This window comes from Pseudophryne corroboree, chromosome 4 (genome assembly GCF_028390025.1).
Source record: "Pseudophryne corroboree isolate aPseCor3 chromosome 4, aPseCor3.hap2, whole genome shotgun sequence".
Classification (NCBI taxonomy): domain Eukaryota; kingdom Metazoa; phylum Chordata; class Amphibia; order Anura; family Myobatrachidae; genus Pseudophryne; species Pseudophryne corroboree.
The window spans coordinates 491,350,496-491,367,363 of NC_086447.1; the positions used below are offsets into that span (position 1 = coordinate 491,350,496).

Here is a 16,868-nt window from a genome sequence, read left to right on the forward strand (position 1 = left end):
GACTGATGATGATGATGTATCAGACGTTGAGGGGAGAGGTGGAGTTGGGAGGGGGGATGCAGCTTTGTCACAGGGAATACAGGCCCTGATATAGGCTATTAGAGATCTCCTGCATATTCCTGACAAAGCGACAGAGGACGATGAGGAATCTTATTTTTTAATGTAAAAAAGAAATCCTCTGCTACTTTCCCTGCATCTAAGGAATTAAATTCCTTATTTGAAGAAACTTGGTCTAATCCTGACAAGAAGTTTCAGATCCCTAAAAGGTTACTCACATCTTTCCCTTTTCCTTAGGACGATATAAAAATATGGGAAAACCCACCGATTGTTGACGCATGAGTATCTAGATTATCACGTAAAATAGTTTTACCGGTCCCGGGGGCAGCCTCCTTAGAAGATGCGGCAGACCGCATGATTGACCACTTTCAAATCTCTGTACACAGCTGCGTGGGTGGCCCAGAGACCCACTATTGCTTGTGCTTGGATCACTAGGGCCTTTGCAAAATGGTCAGGTAACCTAATTGAGGGGTTAGATTCCTTACCAAGAGGTGAGATGATTTTACTCAGACTGCAATATATACAGGACTCTGCAAATTTTATGGTGGAACCATAAAAGAAATTGGATTGCTCAAAGCACACTCCACGGCCATGGCAGTATCAGCATGCAGGGGTCTATGGCTACGTCAGTGGACTTTGGATGCGGATTCCAGAAAGGGTGTGGAAAGCATACCTTTCACAGGCGAGGCCCTGAGTGGTGACGAACGTGGATATCCAAGACTACGGCAGGTAAGTCTACATATCTTCCTTCCGCAGCCCCTCCAGCTAGGAAGACCTACTCTGCTCCGACTCTGCAGTCCTTTCGGACAGCAAAATTCAAACATAAAGCCAAGGGTTCTTCTACAGTCTTCAAAGGCAATAGAGGTAAACCCAGAAAACAAGCAACTGCAAGTTCACAGGAACAGAACTCCGGTTCTGCTTCCTCAAAGCCTTCAGTATGACGGTGGACCTTTCTGTCTGGTAGACAGCAAGGTGGGAGCCCGATTAAGAGATTTCGGTCACATATGGGCGACGTCATGCCAGGATCCCTGGGTCAAAGAGGTCATCGCCCAGGGGTACAGACTGGAGTTTCAGTAACTCCCACCTCTCAGATTCTTTAAGTCAGGCTTACCAACTTCTCGGGAGCCAAATATAAATTTACAGGATACAATTCAAAAACTGGTACAGACTCGGGTCATTGTTCCAGTTCCACCTCAGCTACGGACCAAGGGTGGATATTCAAACCTGTTTGTGATACCGAAACCGGACGGTTCTGTGAGATCCATTTTAAACCTCAAGTCGTTGAACCCGTACTTACAGGTGTTCAAATTCAAGATGGAGTCTCTGAGAGCGGTGATCTCGAGTCTGTAGGAAGGGGAATTCTTGGTGTCGCTGGATATCAAGGATGCATACCTTCATATCCCGATCTGGTCACCTCATCAGGCTTATCTCAGGTTTGCCTTACAGTACTGTCACTACCAGTTCCAGTCTCTACCCTTTGGCCTCTCCACGGCTCAGAGGGTGTTTACCAAGGTAATGGCGGATATGATGTTTCTCCTCCGTGAACGATCTGCTGATAAAAGCACTATCTAGGGAGCGGTTATTGGACAACATTGCCCTCTCAACTCGACTACTCCGGGGTCACGGGTGGATTCTGATCCTACCAAAATCTCACCTGGAACCAACTGTGAGGCTTCCGTTCCTGGGGAGGATACAGGATACGGAAGTACAGAAGGTGTTCCTTCCATTGAAAAAGGCAGTGGTGATACAGTCAGTGGTGCAGGATGTTCTAAAACAAACCTGGATATCTGTGCATTCGCCTTCTGGGAAAAATGGTAGCTGCTTAGGAGGCACTGCAGTACGGACGGTTTCACGCAAGACTTTTCCAGCTGGTCCTGTTGGACAAATGGTCTGGAACGCATTTACACATACACCAGAGGATTCGTCTGTCGCCAAAAGCCAGGATTTCTCTTCTGTGGTGGCTCCAGACTTCTCACCTGACCGAGGGCCGAAGGTTCGGGATTCAAAATTGGATTCTGCTAACCACAGATGCAAGCCTCAGAGTTTGGGGAGTAGTCACCCAGGGGGCACACTTCCAAGGAAAATGGTCAAATCAGGAAACCATTCTTCCAATCAACATTCTGGAAATAAGGGCCATATACAATGCCCTTCTGCAGGCAGCCCATCTTCTTCAAGATCAGGCAATCCAGGTTCAGTCGGACAATGTGACGGCAGTAACGTACATAAACAGTCAGGGCGGAACGAAGAGCAGAGCAGCAATGTCAGAGGTAACACGGATTCTCCTCTGGGCAGAAAGACACGCTGTGGCGTTGTCGGCAGTCTTCATTCCGGGAGTAGACAACTGGAAAGCAGACTTCTTCAGCAGACACGACCTCCACCCAGGAGAGTAGGGCCTTCACCCAGAGGTGTTTGGGTGCATGACACGTCTGTGGGGAATTCCACAAATCGACATGATGGCCTCTCGTCTCAACAAGAAACTCAGGCGGTATTGTTCCAGGTCGAGAGACCCACAGGCAGTGGACAGTCTGGTGACTCCATGGGTTTACCAGATGGTGTATGTGTTTCCACCACTTCCACTTATCCCAAGTATTCTCAAAAGAATAAAAAGAGAAAAAAGGTTCAAGCAATTCGCATTGCTCCGGATTGGCCAGGAAGGGCTTGGTACGCAGATCTCCTGGACATGCTGCTTGGAGGATCCATGGCCTCTACCTCTTCGAGAGGATTTTCTGCAACAGGGGCCCTTTGTCTATCAAGACTTACCACGGCTACATTTGATGGCATGGCGGTTGAGCGTCAAATTTTAGCCCGGAAAGGCATTCCGGACAGGGTAATTCCTACCCTAATCCAAGCCAGTAAAGGTGTAACGTCTAAACATTACCACCGGATTTGGAGGACGTATGTGTCTTGGTGTGAAAACAGGAAATTCCCTACGGTGGAATTTCAGCTGGGTCGTTTTCTGCTTTTTCTGCTGTCAGGAGTGGATGTGGGACTACGCCTGGGTTCCTTAAAGGTCCAGATTTCAGCCTTGTCCATTTTATTCCAAAGACAGTTGGCGTCCCCCCCTGAGGAGGTTCAGACGTTCTTGAAAGGGGTTCTGCACATCCAGCCGCCCTTTGTGCCTCCTAAGGCACCTTGGAATCTCAACGTGGTATTGCAGTTTCTACAATCTGAATGGTTTGAGCCTTTACAGGAGGTTGATATAAAGTTTCTTACGTGGAAGACCGTTACATTGCTGGCCTTGGCTTCGGCAAGGCGTGTGTCTGAATTAGGGGCGTTGGCCCCTATTTGATTTTTCATGAAGATAGAGCTGAACTCCGAACTCGTCAGCAGTTTCTTCCAAAGGTGGTGTCTGCGTTTCATGTCAACCAGCCTATTGTAGTTCCGGTGCTTACTGACACCTCTTCCACTTCAAAGTCCCTGGATGTTGTGCGGGCTTTGAAAATGTATTTCAAACGGACAGCTCGTCACAGAAAATCGGACTCGCGGTTTGTACTTTGATCCAAATTGGGTGTCCTGTTTCCAAGCAGTCTATTGCTCGCTGGATCAAGCTTACTATCCAGCAAGCTTGCTCTACGGCCGGTTTGCCGGTTCCTAGATCTGTACATGCCCACTCTACTAGGTCGGTGGGGTTTCTTCCTGGGTGGTTGCCCAGGGTGCCTCGGCCTTACAGCTTTGCCGAGTAGCTACTTGGTCTGATTCGAACACGTTTGCAAAGTTCTACAAGTTCGATACTTTGGCCTCTGAGGACCTTCAGTTTGGTCAATCAGTTCTACAGGACCCTAAGCAATCTCCCACCCGGTTTGGGAGCTTTGGTACATACCCATGGTACTAATGTGGACCCCAGTATCTTCTAGGATGTAAGAGAAAATAGTATTTTAATTACCTACTGGTAAATCATTTTCTCGTAGTCCGTAGACGATACTGGGCGCCCGCCCGGTGCTTCGTTTCTGCACTGTTACTTGGTTAAGTAATGTTGGTTCAGCTGTTGCAGTTCCTGTTTCATGTTTGGTTAGCATGGCTTTCCTCTTGTGTGTGCTGGTTCGTAATCTCACCACTATCCTTACCTATCCTTCCCTCACGGTATGTCCGTCTCCTCGTGCACAGTTTCTAAATTGAGTCTGGTAGGAGGGGCATAGAGGGAGGAGCCAGTGCACACTATTGATTTTTTAAAGTGCCCAAGGCTCCTTGTGTACCCGTCTATACCCCATGGTACTAATGTGGACCCCAGTATCCTCTACGGACTACGAGAAAAGGATTTACCGGTAGGTAATTAATTAAAATCCTATTTAATCCTTTATGGCAGTGGCATCACATTGTACATCTGATAAAGATTGTTTTGTATGGATACTGCTGAGCTCGCACAACAAAAACATACTTCCTCATTTAGTGCAATTAAGGATTGGCTGGCTTTTCACTTTGTAATCACTCATTTCAGGATGTTAGCAGTCCCCACTAAAGCATTCTCCATTTCAGTTGCTTTATTTTTGTAATACTCATCATAAATGTTCATATTGCGCCACAAATTTAGCAGTGCCGAAAAAAATAATTGTACAGATCATATGGCTACAAATGAACATGTTAACAAACACAATAGCAGACTTGGGACTACAAGTTCAAATTGTCAAAAAGTACAAACAAAACAGAAAATCCTAAGATGCACAAATATAAAATAAATATATAGTAGGTACTTTTGATGTAGACAGGGTGACTCAAGATAATGTGGAGTTGACCTTGCTTATCAGGGAGGGAGATTCAAAGACGATCAAATTGGGCACAACTGAGTATTGCAGGAGGTTGAGCAGAGTGATAAATTAGAGGTCATGGAAGTGGAATAGACCATAGAAGGGTTTTGATAAACCACTTGACAGATTGGAGGTTGTGCAAGATAGGTTGAGCTGTGGTGTATCTTGTGACGAGGTCAGGGATGTGATGGCGAGGGCATTGCAGGTGAGAATGATCAGTGTTATTTGAGTTCTGGATAACATGGAATGCCAGTGTATGGTGAGTGGTGAAGCTGCTAAGGAAGATGAGCTGCATCACTGTGTCTCAGGATGAGTGGAAGCCACCAAGGTGTAGTTAACAGTGTTACAATAATTGATACTAGAAATGAGAGAATGGACCTGGATCCTATAAATAGGTTAAGTAATTAGAACACTTTGGTGTTGCAAGTAAATAATGGTTTGTACAGGTGTGGTTCGTTAGGTCGACGAACATTGGGTCGACATGTACAAGATCAACATGGAAAAAGGTTGACATAAGTTTTTTTGACTGTCTTTGGTGTCTTCTTAAAGTGACGGGGAACCTCAATTAGTGTACTGTGTCCCCTCGCATGGCTCGCTTTGCTCGCCATCCTTCGGGCACAGGTTACCGTTCCCAATTGTAGTCCGCGTGGATCGTTAAGTATGAAAAAGGTAAAAAAAAAAATACCAAAAATGTGAAAAACTCATGTCGACCTTTTTGCTTGTCGACCAATTGTATGTCGACCTAATGCTTTTCCACCTAACGACCACCTCCTGTTTGGGCCACTAATTGTTTTTAACAGATACAAAATGTGAATGATAATGACCTATACTGGTCTAATTATGTAAACACAAGGTTATTTCTCTTATTCCTTTCTTCAGTTGCTGATGTATTTTTATTTTACTCTGTGTCAAATAGACTACTTTTTAGTTTCTATTTACATTTGTGTATTTTACACAATATTTTTTTGTGTGTGGGGGGGGGGGGTCCTAATCATTGACTCGAATGTATTTGTTTTTATATCACAAATGTTACCTTTTGCAGGAAAATGTTGATGTTGGAGTTTACCTTGACCCAACTGTTAAAGAAGTACAATACAACCCTACATATGACACCTTGTTTGCCCCTGAGGTAGGTTCCTATTCATAGCTATATTTTGTATGATTTAATTTCCTCACCAACCCAGTAGATTCTTGATTTTGAGCAGTGTGTATATCTATATATCTAAAAAATAAAATTTTGTCTCCACAGTTGGAGGCCCGCAACCTTAGAGCTTAGTGGCTGCTATAAAGACATACAGCGCAGCCCACCTCTTATTTGCGTCAATAAAAGAGACACCCGGGTGGCATGAGCATATGGAGATACAAGGGGGTGGCTTTTTTTCTTCTTTTGTTTTATTAATGTTGGGCGGAGGAGTTGAATACTAGTGCAGTAGATTATTTTTCTTATGACTTGGAAGTCTGTCCAATAAAATTTGTATATCCGCTGACGTTTCTCACAAGGGTAGTTGCTTTTAGAAAGCCATGAACTTCTGATGTGATTTGAAATATGTACAAATTATTATTCAATAGTCACAATTTTACTGCTTAATTGGCTATTTTTTCCTCCAGAACCACCCTAAAATCTAACTTAATGAAATTTTAGCATGGATTTAAAAATGATATAACCACCCTCTCTAGTGGTTAAAGATCTCTAGTGGCAGAGCCCCCGAACACACCAGTGTCCATAAGGGCCCACACTGTTAGTAAACCCTCCCCCACCATGTGCAAAGCGCGGTGGAGTGTGATTCTGGGGGGGTCTAATCATCGGTCCCCCCTACTGCATTTGCTCTCTACATACGCAGAAATCAGCCAGATAGGACTCCAGGGACCAAAGTTGTAAACCCATTCTATATAGTTCTTTGCTACATTTCCAAATGTTTAGTTAAACATGTTTGGCTTGGAAAAGCATGTTTATCTCCATATGTATTTTTTGATCAATGTGTGCAAGTGTTCTTTTGCTACAGTATGTATACTTCCTAACCATCCATATTGAAGAAAATAAGAATTTACTCACCGGTAATTCTATTTCTCGTAGTCCGTAGTGGATGCTGGGAACTCCGTAAGGACCATGGGGAATAGACGGGCTCCGCAGGAGACTGTGCACTCTAAAAGAAAGAATAGGTACTATCTGGTGTGCACTGGCTCCTCCCTCCATGCCCTTCCTCCAGACCCCAGTTAAGGAAACTGTGCCCGGAAGAGCTGACACAACAAGGAAAGGATTTGGAATCCAGGGTAAGACTCATACCAGCCACACCAATCACACTGTACAACTCGTGATAACCATACCCAGTTAACAGTATGAACAACAACTGAGCCTCAGAAACAGATGGCTCATAACAATAACCCTTTAGTTAAGCAATAACTATATACATGTATTGCAGAGAGTCCGCACTTGGGACGGGCGCCCAGCATCCACTACGGACTACGAGAAATAGAATTACTGGTGAGTAAATTCTTATTTTCTCTGACGTCCTAGTGGATGCTGGGAACTCCGTAAGGACCATGGGGATTATACCAAAGCTCCCAAACGGGCGGGAGAATGCGGACGACTCTGCAGCACCGAATGAGCAAAGGCAAGGTCCTCCTCAGCCAGGGTATCAAACTTGTAGAACTTAGCAAATGTGTTTGAACCCGACCAAGTAGCAGCTCGGCAAAGCTGTAAAGCCGAGACCCCTCGGGCAGCCGCCCAAGAAGAGCCCACCTTCCTTGTGGAATGGGCTTTTACTGATTTAGGATGCGGTAACCCTGCCGCAGAATGAGCTTGCTGAATCGTGTTACAGATCCAGCGCGCAATAGTCTGCTTTGAAGCTGGAGCACCCAGTTTGTTGGGTGCATGCAGGATAAACAGCGAGTCAGTTTTCCTGACTCCAGCCGTCCTGGCCACATAGATTTTCAAAGCCCTGACTACATCAAGTAACCTGGAGTCCTCCAAGTCCCGAGTAGCCGCAGGCACCACAAATAGGCTGGTTCAAATGAAACGCTGATACCACCTTAGGGAGAAATTGGGGACGAGTCCTCAACTCTGCCCTGTCCATATGAAAGATCAGATATGGGCTTTTACATGACAAAGCCGCCAATTCTGACACACACCTAGCTGAAGCCAAGGCCAACAGCATGACCACCTTCCATGTGAGATACTTTAGCTCCATGGTCTTAAGTGGCTCAAACCAGTGTGATTTCAGGAAATCCAACACAACGTTAAGATCCCAAGGTGCCACTGGAGGCACAAAAGGGGGCTGAATATGCAGCACTCCCTTAACAAACGTCTGAACTTCAGGCAGTGAAGCCAGTTCTTTTTGAAAGAAAATAGATAGGGCCGAAATCTGGAACTTTATGGACCCCAATTTTAGGCCCATAGTCTCCCCTGACTGTAGAAAGTGCAGAAATCGACCCAGCTGGAATTCCTCTGTTGGGGCCTTCCTGGCCTCACACCAAGCAACATATTTCCGCCATATGCGGTGAAAATGCTTTGCTGTCACATCCTTCCTAGCTTTTATCAGCGTAGGAATCACTTCATCCGGAATGCCCTTCTCCGTTAGGATCCGGCGTTCAACCGCCATGCCGTCAAACGCATCTGCGGTAAGTCTTGGAACAGACAGGGCCCCTGCTGTAACAGGTCCTGTCTGAGAGGCAGAGGCCATGGGTCCTCTGAGATCATTTCTTGTAGTTCTGGGTACCAAGTTCTTCTTGGCCAATCCGGAACGATGAGTATAGTTCTTACTCCTCTCTTTCTTACTATCCTCAGTACCTTGTGTATGAGAGGAAGAGGAGGGAACACATAAACCGACTGGTACACCCACGGTGTCACTAGTGCGTCCACAGCTATCACCTGAGGGTCCCGTGACCTGGCGCAATATTTTTTTAGCTTTTTGTTGAGGCGGGACGCCATCATGTCCACCTGTGGCAGTTCCCAACGATTTACAATCTGTGTGAAGACTTCTTGATGAAGTCCCCACTCTCCCGGGTGGAGGTCGTGCCTGCTGAGGAAGTCTGCTTCCCAGTTGTCCACTCCCGGAATGAACACTGCTGACAGTGCTAGCACGTGATTCTCCGCCCATCGAAGAATCCTTGTGGCTTCTGCCATTGCCATCCTGCTTCTTGTGCCGCCCTGGCGGTTTACATGGGCGACCGCTGTGATGTTGTCTGACTGAATCAGTACTGATTGGTTTTGAAGCAGGGGCTCTGCTTGACTCAGGGCGTTGTAGATGGCCCTTAGTTCCAATATATTTATGTGTAGAGAAGTCTCCAGACTTGACCACTGTCCTTGGAAGTTTCTTCCCTGAGTGACTGCCCCCCATCCTCGGAGGCTTGCATCCGTGATCACCAGGACCCAGTCCTGTATGCCGAACCTGCGTCCCTCGAGAAGATGAGCACTCTGCAGCCACCACAGCAGAGACACCCTGGCCCTTGGGGACAGGGTGATCAACCGATGCATCTGTAGATGCGATCCGGACCATTTGTCCAACAGATCCCACTGAAAGATCCTTGCATGGAACCTGCCGAAGGGAATTGCTTCGTAAGAAGCCACCATCTTTCCCAGGACTCGCGTGCAGTGATGCACCGACACCTGTTTTGGTTTCAGGATGTCCCTGACCAGAGATGACAATTCCTGGGCCTTCTCCACCGGGAGAAACACCTTCTTCTGTTCTGTGTCCAGAATCATGCCCAGGAAAAGCAGACGCGTCGCAGGAATCAGCTGCGACTTTGGGATATTCAGAATCCAGCCGTGCTGTTGCAACACTTCCCGAGAGAGTGTTACGCTGACCAACAACTGCTCTCTGGACCTCGCCTTTATGAGGAGATCGTCCAAGTACGGGATAATTATAACTCCCTTCTTTCGAAGGAGTATCATCATTTCGGCCATTACCTTGGTAAATATTCTCGGTGCCGTGGAGAGACCAAACGGCAACGTCTGGAATTGGTAATGACAGTCTTGTACCACAAACCTGAGGTATTCCTGGTGAGGTGGGTAAATGGGGACATGCAAGTAAGCATCCTTGATGTCCAGCGACACCATAAAATCCCCCTCTTCCAGGCTTGCAATAACCGCCCTGAGCGATTCCATTTTGAACTTGAACTTCTTTATATAAGTGTTCAAGGATTTTAAATTCAGGATGGGTCTCACCGAACCGTCCGGTTTCGGTACCACAAACATTGTGGAATAGTAACCCCTGCCCTGTTGAAGGAGGGGGACCTTGATTATCACCTGCTGGAGGTACAGTTTGTGAATTGCTGCCAGTACTACCTCCCTTTCCCTGGGAGCAGCTGGCAAGGCTGATTTGAGGTAACGGCGAGGGGGAGTCGCCTCGAACTCCAGCTTGTTGCCCTGAGATACAATTTGTACAGCCCAGAGATCCACTTGTGAGCGAACCCACTGGTTGCTGAAGTTTCGGAGACACGCCCCCACCGCACATGGCTCCGCCTGTGGAGCCCCAACGTCATGCGGTGGACTTAGTGGAAGCAGGGGAGGATTTTTGTTCCTGGGAACTGGCTGCCTGGTGCAGCTTCTTTCCTCTACCCTTGCCTCTGGCCAGAAAGGATGCTCCTCTGACCCGCTTGCCTTTCTGAGGCCGAAAGGACTGCATTTGATAATACGGTGCTTTCTTAGGCTGTGAGGGAACCTGAGGTAAAAAAGTAGACTTCCCAGCAGTCCGAGAGACCGTCCCCAAATATTTCCTCACCCTTATAAGGCAAAACCTCCATGTGTTTTTTAGAATCAGCATCACCTGTCCACTGCCGAGTCCATAATACTCTCCTGGCAGAAATGGACATTGCATTAATTCTAGATGCCAGCATGCAAATGTCCCTCTGTGCATCCCGCATATATAAGACGACGTCTTTTATATGTTCGATGGTTAGCAAAATAGTATCCCTGTCGAGGGAATTAATGTTGTCTGACAGGGTATCAGTCCATGCTGCTGCAGCACTACACATCCAGGCTGAAGCAATAGCAGGTCTCAGTAGAGTACCAGAGTGTGTATACACAGACTTCAGGATAGCTTCCTGCTTTCTATCCGCAGGATCCTTTAGGGCGGCCGTATCCTGAGACGGCAGTGCCACCCTTTTAGATAAGCGTGTTAGCGCCTTGTCCACCCTAGGGGATGTTTCCCAACGTAACCTATCCGCTGGCGGGAAAGGGTACGCCATCAGTAACCTCTTAGAAATCACCAGTTTCTTATCAGGGGAACTCCACGCTTCTTCACACAAATCATTTAATTCATCAGATGGGGGAAAAGTCACTGGCTGCTTTTTCTCCCCAAACATAATACCCCTTTTGGTGGTAACCGGGTTAATATCAGATATGTGCAATACATCTTTCATTGCAGTAATCATGCATCGGATGGCTTTTGTAGACTGTACATTTGTCTCATCCTCATCTACACTGGAGTCAGACTCCGTGTCGACATCTGTGTCTACCATCAGAGCTAGCGGGCGTTTATGAGCCCCTGACGGTTTCTGAGTCGCCTGGGCAGGCGCGGGCTGAGACCCCGGCTGTCCCAAGGCTGCTGCGTCATCGAACCTTTTATGTGAGGAGTTGACACTGTCGGTTAAGACCTTCCACATATCCATCCAATCAGGTGTCGGCCCCGTCGGGGGCGACACCACATGTATCTGCCCCTGCTCCGCCTCCACGTAACCCTCCTCATCAAACATGTCGACACAGCCGTACCGACACACCGCACACAACAGGGAATGCTCAGACTGAGGACAGGACCCCACAAAGTCCTTTGGGGAGACAGAGAGAGAGTATGCCAGCACACACCACAGCGCTATATAACACAGGGATTTACACTGCTAATAAGTGATTTTCCCAATAGCTGCTTGTTTGTATCGATTTGCGCCTAAATTTATGTGCCCCCCCTCTCTTTTTAACCCGTCTTGTACCTGGATACTGCAGGGGAGAGCCTGGGGAGCGTGCTTCCAGCGGAGCTGTGAAGGGAAAATGGCGCTGGTGTGCTGAGGAAGAAGGCCCCGCCCCCTCAGCGGCGGGCTTCTGTCCCGCGTTTCCTGTAACTTAATGGCGGGGTTTTTTACACATATACAGTTAACTGACTGTATTATGTGTATTTTATGCCAAAAGGTAATATAATTGCTGCCCAGGGCGCCCCCCCCCCCCCCCCCCCCCCCAGCGCCCTGCACCCATCAGTGACCGGAGTGTGTGGTGTGCTGTGGGAGCAATGGCGCACAGCTGCAGTGCTGTGCGCTACCTTAATGAAGACTGGAGTCTTCTGCCGCCGATTTCATCGTTCTTCTTCTGTCTTCTGGCTCTGCAAGGGGGACGGCGGCGCGGCTCCGGGAACGGACGATCGAGGTCAGGCCCTGTGTTCGAACCCTCTGGAGCTAATGGTGTCCAGTAGCCTAAGAAGCACAAGCTAGCTGCAAGCAGGTAGGTTTGCTTCTCTCCCCTCAGTCCCACGTAGCAGTGAGTCTGTTGCCAGCAGATCTCACTCAAAATAAAAAACCTAACAAATACTTTCTTTCTAGCAAGCTCAGGAGAGCCCACTAGGAGCACCCAGCTCTGGCCGGGCACAGATTCTAACTGGGGTCTGGAGGAGGGGCATGGAGGGAGGAGCCAGTGCACACCAGATAGTACCTAATCTTTCTTTTAGAGTGCCCAGTCTCCTGCGGAGCCCGTCTATTCCCCATGGTCCTTACGGAGTTCCCAGCATCCACTAGGACGTCAGAGAAACCTAACTTAATGTCCTAATATGTAACTTATGTAACTGTAGTTTGGGCCGAACAATCCATTCAAAACCCAGCAGATGGCTGCTCCCAGAAACATGCTTTCAGGATATGCAGAACCAGCACACATTAATGACTTTATGTTCGAACAGCAAAGGAGAACATTTGCAACATATGGTAAGACATTATGCTAAAATGATAAAGCTGTCTTAATGATTTCAACAAGATGGTTTCTTTCTGTGGCAACTGTTAATTTAAATGTTCAATATAATGTCTACTGTTCTATATAAGAACTGTAATTCAGTGCTGAGGTATGACTACTAGTATTAAACCAAAGATTTGGCATACTTTTGAGTCCGTTTACAAGTGTAGATGCACCTGAATGTATGCTGTAGAGTATACGCAGTTCTACATATTGCAAGATCAATCCTCAAACTGACTTGCGTGCAGTTCTGCATCAGTCCAAAATTGTGCTGTTACTGTGTCAGTCACGCTGTTTGAACTAACGGCGCAGATCTATTATAGTCGGATGGAGAAATGCACTGAGGTCTTATATGTTTGTTTTGAGTTGTGTATGTATAATACTGTACAGTTGCATCTTTCAAATGATGCAGCCCCTTAGCAGTTGTTGTTTTGTGATCACCAGACAATATTACCTGCGCTATAGAAAATAATAAATTTTCCGTATATGGGCAAGATAGTACTATGTACCTTTGCTCATGTTTGCACCTTTTTATATGTGGGGTCATCCAATACAAAAGAAGAGTCTACCCTTTTTTCTTTTTCTTTTTTATAAAAATGATTCAGCCCTGGGGCATGGCCAGGACGTGGAGGGAGTAGGACACACACTTTTTTTTTTTTTTTTTTTTTTTGCTCTCCAGGTCGATTATCTGTTGTAACTATCCTGCGTTGGTGATTGTTCCCTGTTTGGTATTTCACTTCTGAGGTGCGAACAGATATCTGCACTATTAGCACCGGCCGCCGGCAGTATTGTGGATTTTTTTTCACCTGCCGAAGTCTGGGGGGAAAAAATCATCTGCGATTATGGACCTGTTTTCACAAGCATGATTTGCGAAAACAGGTTAATTGTCACAAAATAAAGGGGCTGCAATTGAATTGCTTAACGCCATCGGGCAATAAATACATGTAAAATATACCGGACATGGCATTGTTGCTAGTCATAGCAACAACCGGGTACATTTTCCATGATTGTTGAATAAGTACATAATTTAAAATTGCCATTTTCATCTCCAGGCTATGCACTAGATCCATCCTTGGATGTACAGGAAACTGCCACAAAATATATTGGCTCGGTGGATGATGCTGAAAAGAACCAAGGTAATATGCTGTGAGGAACATACAGTGGAATTTTGTTTTGTGATAAGAGGATATTTGGTCAGTTACCGCATTCACTCTCCACCTAGGTGCTACTCCCATGGACGGAAAAGGGCTGCTTATGCTGTCAATATCACACAGGACCTAACTAAAAAACTCAAGCTTCTCACACTCGCTTACGAAGCCCACACCTCTCCAATGTACATCTCTGACCTTATCTCCCTTTATAGTCCCACCTGTCCTCTTTACTCTGATAATGCACGCCGCCTCTCCTGCCTGATTACCGCCTCTCACTCCTACCTCCAAGATTTTGCATGTGCTACTCCCTTTCTCTGAAATTCTCTACCTCTCAGACTCGCTACAAAACTTAAAATGGGCTCCCAACATCCACTTCTTCACCAATCCCAGCCGTCTCTCATCCTAAACCTTCTGTGGCCCATGCTTACTTTCTACCCCATCTGTGTCACGCTTGTTTGTGCCCCCTCCGTTTAGAATGTAAGCTTTCAAAAGCAGGGCCCTAGTCCCTCATCTGCTTTTCCGTCTCTTACTTAATGGCATTATGGTATAGGACAGCCTTTCATCAGCAGGGACTGGGTATGCTCAGTGATGACAAAAATGTGCTTATGTTACCCATTTTTAAGGGCAAGGGACTCCCTTTTCTAAAATGGGTTGGTCACCGGGGATGCGCTCCGCTGCAGCCAATACCTAGCTGTCAGTTAAGTGGAGGGGAAGCTGCAGAAGACAGTGGTCATTATCGCAGTATCCTATTACAAGCCGAAAACGGCCCGTGGGATAAGTCTCCGATCCCATATGTTATCGCGGCTCCGGCAGCCCGCTTATCGTGGATTTATGCTTCGCGTGCCTGAGGTGGGTCCGGTATGTTTTACAGGCAGATGGGATGCCAGCTGTTTGATATACCAACAGCAGCATCCCGTCTGCCAGAATCAAGGCATCGAGTCCATAGAGGGGGAATCACCTACCTCACCAGTATAACGGCGTCAGTGTGGTGCCTCCGTCGGGATCCCGGCGAGCGGTATGCTAACCGCATACCTGTCATGTAACAGGAGGAGAAGAAAATCCAAATTATACTGGAGCAGAGGTGCAGGTGACGGTGCACAGTGACAATGCTTCGGCTGGGTACACGACCTCTAAACTACACGTATGAGTGGCGGCAGAGGGGACTGGGGCAACCTCCGGGAAGGGAACACCATGCTGGCACACACGCATGAGGGTGCCCTCATATGCAACAGTAACCCCATCCCCTGACCGGACATTGAGCAACACAGACACATCTTACCGGCACCAGGTGTTTGGAGCAGCAGGCCAGGGTGGGGAAGTTGCAGCGGCTGTATATGGAAACGCTCTTCCCAAGAATGGCATCTAGGTGGCGAAGCTGCATCCAGGAGAGGATGCTGAAGCGCTGCGAGGGCAGGGGGTGGCAGACAGTATTTGGGAGGCCATGTCGGGTGCTCCTGACAGCCCTCGAAAGAGCACAGAGAAGAAACTGTAGCAACCGGTTCCGCAGCCTGGGAGGCACGCTGCTGCCACAGGAGGGAAGAGATTGGCTGAAGAAAGTGACTGTGATAGGAGGTGCTGGGGTCAGGACACTTTGGTGCAGCTGTCAGCGCATCAGGGAAGACAAGTGGGGCGGGTTACTCAGCATCCTCACAACAAACTTCTGACATCCGGACCTGAGGATTGTTATTGGCTGCTGCAGCCTGCAAGACCTGCTCATCTCCTGTAGTGCATACAGGTGCGCTATACTGAGTATTTGGCAATCACTAGACTTTGGGGGTAATTTAGATCTGATCGCTGGGCTGTGTTTTTCTCTTTCATCCACTAGGGGACACTGGAGTCCTATACAGTAGGGGTGTGAAGCCTTGAACCGGAGGTGTGGCACAATCTTAAATTAGCATTGTCTGCACAGCCGGCTCCTCCCCCTTCACATCCCTCATCCCTCAGTTTGAAAAATTGTGCTGGAGGCACAATACGTGGAGCACTTGAGCTCCTGACAAAAACTAACAGGGGGCTGCGTAACCCTAATAAAGGGGGGACAAAGCTACTTCAGGTCAGAGAGACAAAGATCCCTATTGAAGGGACCTGCATCTCTCCACAGGAGATCCTCCAAAATAGTGAGTACTGGTCGTATAAATTAGACTAGGGTCTTTCAGTAGTAAAAGTTTTTTTTTTTTGTTTTTTCCCTTCCTCTTCCTCTTACAGCTTGCTGTTAACTCCCCTTTATAGAACCTGATAGGAAAGGGCAGAGCAGACAGAGTATGGCCGGCGCGTGGGAGCCCTAGTGCGGCGCGGGAGTTCTCTGTGACTCACCCTGTCTTTCCCTGTCAGCAATAGCAGCAGGTGTTTAAGCCCATCGCCGGAGGGGAACACAGGCGCCGCTACGGGAGACGGACCCGTCGCGCGCGCCAGCCGGCGGCTCCAGGGTGCGCTGCACATGGGGGAAGACTCAGTACAGAGAGAGAGCACAGGACGCCGCTACGAGAGAAGGACCCGTCGCGCGCGCCAGCCGGCGGGTCCGGAGCGCGCTGTGTAGCGGCCACAGGGGACCAGTAAATGCAAAGGCACTAGATTAAAATCAGTGCGGCACACATATATATTTTTATTTTTATTATAGGAAGGACATTTTACGTTTTTGGCGCCAGGCTGAGGTGAGGGATGGGTCCTCCCCCTCCCCCACCAGTAGTGTACATAGGAAGTAGAAAAACTCCCCCTGCTGCACGGCCTGGATAGAACAGGCATTAAAATAGTAGAGAGACTTTACAAATTTATATTTTCAAGGGACGTCTCTTTCAAAGATCCCGGAGAAAATACACGGAAGCAAGCCAACTCTAACATCGTAGCTGATTACAGTTGGGGTGTGAGGGTTGCGAGTCGGCTGGTGTTTTATTTTATTTTTATTTTTATTTTTTTGAACTGTTCCTTTTATAAAAGGGGACAGGTAATTCCAGCCGGATCCAATACCTTCGCTTCCGTCATCTCCCAGTCTTTCTCTTC

General features: G+C 47.5%; 1 protein-coding gene across 1 annotated transcript in view; it reads left to right on the forward strand.

Annotated features, from left to right (window-relative positions):
• Positions 1 to 16,868, forward strand: part of CDC40 (cell division cycle 40) — a 222,364-nt gene that overhangs the window by 93,858 nt on the left and 111,638 nt on the right. Inside the window, exons 2-4 of the mRNA XM_063917128.1 lie at positions 5,842 to 5,928; positions 12,569 to 12,698; positions 13,776 to 13,859. Coding sequence (XP_063773198.1) covers positions 5,842 to 5,928; positions 12,569 to 12,698; positions 13,776 to 13,859 — 301 coding nt within the window. The remainder of the gene's footprint in view (positions 1 to 5,841; positions 5,929 to 12,568; positions 12,699 to 13,775; positions 13,860 to 16,868) is intronic.